This window comes from Acyrthosiphon pisum, chromosome X (assembly GCF_005508785.2).
Source record: "Acyrthosiphon pisum isolate AL4f chromosome X, pea_aphid_22Mar2018_4r6ur, whole genome shotgun sequence".
In the NCBI taxonomy this organism is placed as follows: Eukaryota; Metazoa; Arthropoda; class Insecta; order Hemiptera; family Aphididae; genus Acyrthosiphon; species Acyrthosiphon pisum.
Genome location: NC_042493.1, coordinates 120,277,324 through 120,284,504, shown reverse-complemented (window position 1 = coordinate 120,284,504; position 7,181 = coordinate 120,277,324). Strand labels below are relative to the sequence as shown.

General features: G+C 26.2%; 1 protein-coding gene across 1 annotated transcript; it reads left to right on the top strand.

Moving 5' to 3' along the window:
- Positions 1 to 4,477, top strand: LOC107884103 (THAP domain-containing protein 4-like). Its single transcript, XM_016805583.1, has 4 exons — positions 1 to 153; positions 313 to 450; positions 758 to 767; positions 4,338 to 4,477. Exons 1-4 carry the CDS (start codon positions 1 to 3, stop codon positions 4,475 to 4,477), a joined length of 441 nt encoding a protein of 146 aa, XP_016661072.1.
- The last annotated feature ends 2,704 nt before the right edge of the window (positions 4,478 to 7,181 follow it).

The window sequence follows — 7,181 nt, the reverse complement described above, 5'->3', positions numbered from 1 at the left end:
ATGAGCGGTTGTACAGCTGTAAAGTGTTCAAATACACGTAGTAAAGGTTTTCGTCTTTTTCGGTTTCCAAGAGACCCTAATAGACGAAAAATATGGTTACAAAATTATCATCGTGACAAATGGCAGCCTACGAATCATTTTGAGTTGTGTGAAGTGAGTATTAGATTAAACTTAAGAGCTATCTTAATCATAATTTATTAATACAATTTAGTCATGTTAATATTTTTTGTTGGTTCTTCAGAACGTATACATAAGGTATAAATATGGTAATATAGTAAAGTATAATTTTATATCTTATGCATATTCCAATAGGACCATTTTGAAGAAAGACAATTTGAACAGCATCGTCTGGATGGCTTACAAAAACTGAAACCAAACGCAATACCAACACTGTTTGATATACCGAATCCACCTCACTTGTTGGAACCCAAAAGAAAATCTTTGTATAAGGTATAAATCATTATTCATTAATAAATTAAATTTATTATAAGTAAAAATATGCTTTGTTACATATAATTTATATATATTTAAATATATTATTATTATTAACAATAGTAGGAATTTCAATCTATTTTATGTACCTAATAAATTAATTTAAATGCTAAAATGTTGTAGTTTTTATTAATTTTACAGACCATAGGCAATTGTAGTAGTGATAATGTAAAAAAAAAATGTTTCTTTGACTGAAAAAAAGTTGTCACAGGCTACAGTAAGTTTAGTTTCTTTTTACTTTAATTTTAATTTTTTTCTATTTTAGTTGATAGAAAGTAATATCTATCATTGAGAATAACTTTGAGCCGGTTAGCTTCTTGAGTGAGCAATATTTATTACTGGATCCAATAATATGTTTTATAAATTATAGTTAAAATATTTATTTTTTGCAACTTAAATACTTATTGCATATTGGTTTAGGTAATCTTAATAAGCAACATGTAAAATGTGAGGAATGTTGGTTAATTTAAATTATAGGCTTACATATATAATTAAGAGTTGTACTTGGATGTGTGGTCTCCATCTTACACACAAACGGCATAAAACATTTTTGTTCACTAGTTTCAATAGTATGTTGTTAGTTTTGATATTAGAGAGAATTGAACTATTATAAAATGTGAAGGTTATCTAATGACCCACGTAGGCTTTAATTGATATTATTTTTTTTAAGTTAGTTACGACCTTTTTGAAACTGTTGAGAAAACACATGCAGGTACTACGTCATCTTAATACAAACAGACAAAACAAACATTGAATTATATATTATATTTAAATTTGTACACGGATGTAATTTATCAACATTTTATTTTGCTTCACAGGAAGAACTTGAAAAAAATAGAGCTGAAATAAAACATCTACATGATTAGAATGACGGTATGAAAATATAAATTCAACAAATTGAAGAAGAAAAGAAATTAGTTCAACTGGAATTTGAACACCTAAAGAGTGAAGTTCAAAAAAGTAATGAATTATTAAATACTTTCCTTTGTCATTACCAGATTCTGGTCGGAAAATTACCATAAAATGTTTAGAAGTATAACATTTGGAAATTCAACTAAATTAGGGAACAAACTACTTGTGGTCTTAATAAGAGGTGTAAAACATACATGGAAACAAATCATAGGTTTTCATGTGACAGATGGTGCTGTAAATAATGAAGGTTTAAAAAATTTTATTTTTAAATGTATTAATTTTGTTGAAAGTTGTGGTATTCAAGTATTGTCACTGTAATCGGATATCGGCAATAGCAATCGAGCACTTTGGACAGTATTGGGTATAAAAAACAAAAAAAAAAAGAAGGTGCTACAGAAAATAAGTTCTTTTACTATAGACATTATATTTTCCTGATGTATGTCATTTAATAAAAAATTTAAAAAGTACCACACTAAAAGGGGATTTAATTTTAACCACAACTTACTGTGACATAAATAATCTTCTTTCTCAAATAGTCAAAGGGTCTTATGTTAGGTTAAATTAAAACCTAGGGATCTAATTACTGAATTGATAAGTAATTATTTTCAGGCATTTTAATGACAAAAATTCACCTTGTATATTTTCTATCCTTCAAAATTCCTATTTCAGTATGTAACAATTATTGATATTTTCAGATGCTGGTGTGACATCCTATATTAGGAAATTTCATAAATCATACATCTTATTGTGAGATCGGGGGACTACAATTCTCGTTGTATATTTATTATTGCAAATATTTGCATTATGTTTACAATTAACAGGACACCACACCCTCATTTATTGTATTAATATTACAAGTGCAAGTGCATAACAGCAGATTAATAAAGGTAATTTGAACTTCTGAACATTCATTTGCAACATAACTTACTTTTAAGACAAAAAAATGCGTTTGGGGTCCTATTAAGTGAGAAATTTGTTTAAAAAAGCCACTTTTGCAAAGCATTATCATAAAGACTTTATTAAGATAAAGTTTATTTCATTTTAAAATTGCTGATAAATCTGTAAAATTTATTTTATTAACTATAAATATAATAAGTATCTTAATAAATTAATAATTATAATACTTACATGAAATATTGAATTCAAAAAATTCAACCTGTGAAGCACGAATATCAATTATTAAGTACAGAGATTTTATCTAAAATCGCCCATTTAAGTAAATAATTTACAGTTATTAATAATATTGTGTATAAGGATCTATATTTCCTTGCAAATAAGAACGCCCTAGTTCTGCGCACTTTTTTCCCCTTCAACCAGTCACTACCTATGCCTTTATGTTGGAGATGCGTGCAGCCGGAACCGGTCTCTGCCAAAAGAAGTATAGGTTTATTTTTTTTAAAGTTAAATTCTGTCGACTCTGGTAACTTGAACCTCGATAAATAGAAGTACTCCATATCTCAAACAAATAAAATTTTTATTCCAATAATAATAACACATTAAGATGTTGATAACTCCAAATTTTTAGTTAGTCAAATTTTTTTTTATCCCTGTGATAGTCTGTTGTGCTTGTATAAATGAAAAGTATTTTTCATGAATATTTATATTAGGGATTATTTATTTAACTTGTGCACAAAATATAAATTCTCGATTTATGTTTATTTGATATAGGTGTAATATTAATCCTACTATACAATTTAACTGCTTACATCATTTTGGTTTTTAAGTAAAGTAGAGATTCAAGAATATATTAGTACTTACCTACTGTGTTATATGGTACTTTACACATTAAGTATGCATTATTATACTTAACATATTAAACATGTTTACCAATAATCATCCAAAACCTTAATTAGAGATATAAAATGTTGTTCCATTGTACTAGGAGTACATAAAGTAATTTTTTTCTTCCATATTTTACTTATTTGACTGTTCAAGTTGTAGTTCATATTCTGTTATATTTGCATTTTAAGTACAAATTAAATGTACATTTTGAAATTAGAATTAGTATTTTGACTAGTAAAAATTAACTTTAGGTTCTTTGTTAACTTGTTGACAAACAATTATGTGTTTTAAATTAAATCCATTACATTTTTTTTGAATTATTTGTATACTTGACAAATTATAATTTCGAAATTTAAGGCTTAGTGGTGTAAATTTTTTTATTAATATTTTTACCATATGTACCCTTTTTCTTAAATTCTGTATGCATATTTGTTACATATTTTCATGATTTTTACTGCATGTCATATTGAATTTTATGATACTTTTTGTTACGTAAAAATCTATGCTCTACTTATCACTCCATCCCATGAAAAGTTTCTAGGCACACCACCGTCTGTGTCACTAAGAAGCAAGAGCGCTACAAAAGTTCATTGTAGCCACAATCATGTTTTAATGCAATGATCTATTATTGTATTAAGTTGTGAAGGAATATGTTTATTGAGTGAGTCAAAGCAACTTAATCTTACAATAGTTACATACATAAAAATTATAATAATCAGTGTTGACAATGGTATATTACATATATATTATATATCACTATCTTTACTTAATAACACAATGAACACAATTAATGTTAATAACCATATTGGATAGATAATAATACAAAATACAAAATTATGTAAGCGCCGTTCTGGGCCTTTAATAATAATGCACATTACAACATCTTTAAATGTTCTAGGAAGTTCTTGATACCTGTCTAATTAATACTCTTTTGTTAAGCTTATTTTTACTATTTGTTTACAAAAGTACACCTATATTGTATTCCTCAACACTGCTTCCTGTTATATTATTTCACCATATTTTTAAGTGGGTGTCTGTTATTTCAATTACAATTATTGCTTTCAAATTTAATATTATAACATAAAATATGTCTTCTTAATTAAGACTCAACTTAATACCAATGTTTTGTAAAATATTTTTTTTTTTTTTAGGCTTAAAAATGTCTGACGAATTTGGCAAATTAGTGTTTACAAAAGTGAAGGACTTGACTGGAGCAACTCTTGGAATAGTCAGCTGGATTAAATTGTTTGGAGATTATCTAATGCTGCTTTATGGAGCTATAGAGGTATAAACTATTAACATAAAACATTTTTTAGATTAATAAAAATTAATTAAACTTACTGTCATACTTATAGTAAAATAAAATGTAATAAGAATAATATAATTATTAATTATACCATAAATATACTAAGTAATGTGGACCGACAGATCATCTTTGCTCAGATTTGGTTTTCGTTTAAAAGGATGCACCATTGAATTCAAATATTACACATGCATTACAGTAACTGATACTCAACTACAAATTATATTCAACATATACTGAATAGCAGAGAGGTTACCTACCTACTTTCTCTCTTTTTTTTTTATTTTAGTTGTCATAATATAAGGTACATAATAATTGTATTACATGATTGACACATTTTTTATCAGAGAGAAATTTTTTTTTTTTTTTGATAAAGGTAAACAAATTTATGAGGAATCTTGCATTATATTTTCAAATCTTAGATTTAAAAAGAAAATTTTTTATGAATTTCTAATACAAAATAATTTGGAAATTTTCGTCATTTTTACGTATTTTGTCAATATTTGAACTTAAAATGCTTATAAAAAAAAATTGTGAGTTTGGATTTTAAATATTTTTCATGTGTCTTTGAAACAATATATTAGGAGCCTTCTATTAAATGTTCAAGCTTTTGACCCAACAAATAAAGTTTATTGATATTTATAGAATAAAAAACTCAAAAAATAATTGGAAACTGAAAATGTCTCTATACAGCTCAAAATGAGTCAAAATATTTTTAAAAAAACATGGTGTATAGAAAATGGAAATATAAACTACTAGTGAAAATTTCATGTATACAGTCATTTGTTTTATAGTTACACCAAAAACCAAAGTCGATTTTCTGAATAATATTTTTCTTTTGTTTTTCACAGCGTTTTTTCATAGCGCAAAAAATTACTGAGAATTTTAAATTTTGACCTCCTCAATGAACCAACAATATTCACTTTCCCATCGAACAAGATACTGAAGTTTAAAATCGAAGCATTATTTAGCATAACTACTTATCGTGTACACAGACACAAAAAAAAAATAAATAAATAAATTTAAAAGTTTAAAAAAAAGCACACATTGTAAAATCAATACATTTATCGTTCCACTCAGAGTCTAAAATATAAATGAATAACATACACATCTAATGAAAAACACGGGATAATTAAGAATCCCTCAGAATCAGTTTACTTATAAAATGATATTATATCATTGAATTCAAATGTAACACCATCCATTACAGTGACCCAGTTGTAACCTACTGTACAGCAGAGTGACACCCACTTGCCCACCTTCTTATACTTTTAAGTTTAGGTAATAATATTGAATACACTTTAGGTTCATTTTGTATTTTTTCTGCGACAACTAACAGTTTTTACACCTGATCACATGGTCAACTTAATATTATTATGTTAAAAATCTGCGGATTAATATTATAATAATTATAATTATTATGGTTAACTTAAATCAGTGGATTGATAATTATTGTATTATATTAACATTATAAAAAATTATTTTTCTTGGTAGATGAAACACAAAAATATCATTATTAAAATTAAAATTAAAATGCCATTTTGTTAAAATCTTGCAAAAGAGAATATCAAAATATTATAAATATTTCTTTTACTCTTTGTATATTATGACTTATTGTTAAAATCAACAACCAATATTATTTTTTTGTGAGGGGTCCACACAATTATTCTCATTAAAAAATATTACATTCTCCTTCAGTACAAAACTTTTTATATATTACAATGTATTCTTACTATTACTATTTAGACATTAAGACAATTTTTTGGTTTATAATCATTGTTCATAGCACAACTACGGGTGAAACATTTTCTAGAGCTTAAACTTCTCTTCATTGGATTAATTTTTACCTGAATTCTTATTATTTTTATTTTTGAATGTCATGCCTAGCATCAAAAACACTTCCTACTCAATTATTATTTTAATAACAAATATTCAACAAGTACTACTCGAATGCACCCACTTCAAGTCAACAAATTAAATTATTGTAAGTTGTTGTTTCGTTCTGTGTTCTTGTATGGCTTGTGCTAGATTATCAAAAGTCACAAAGAACTCATAATGAAGTAACGACCTTACTAATTGGATCTTTGTAATAAATATTTATAACGGAAGAAAATTTAAGGAATACATTTCTCCTTTTATTAATTATATAATATATTTTTTATAATTGTATAATTTATAATTATATTTTATAATCATAAAATATTCTCAGTTCATTTACCTAAATACTAATATTATAAATTGTATTATATTTAAATATATGTAATCAACTAACAATGTATTGTAACTTTACACTGTAGGTACCTGTTGTAAAAGAATTTTAGCTTAGTTTATAAGCTTAAATATCTACATATTATGAATATTAATTTCATTTTTTTTATGATACCCAAAGAAACTTAAATTATTATTCTATTGGTACAAATTAAAAAAAAAAAAGTTATATATTGAAGACTTATACTTTCCACGGTAAATACTTATTTTATTAATTTACATTTATTTTTCTCCCCCCCCCCCCCCCATGTATACTTTTATTATCCAGTAGTTATTTTCAGAAATGCTCCTGTCAGTGTGCTCGCTTGGAAGCGTTTCGATGGTGACGGTGTAGGCAGACAGCTGCGGCGAGGAGACAACCTGACACTATAAAAGACCAGTCGTCTTTCCCTTTGGTATGATTTTATATATTCCTACCCCCCCC

Bases quoted from the DNA above. Each gene is read 5' to 3' on its own strand.
- LOC107884103 (XM_016805583.1), top strand. From the start codon at position 1: ATGAGCGGTTGTACAGCTGTAAAGTGTTCAAATACACGTAGTAAAGGT. The intron at 154-312 runs GTGAGTATTAGA...ATATTCCAATAG, and splicing joins ATCATTTTGAGTTGTGTGAA to GACCATTTTGAAGAAAGACA.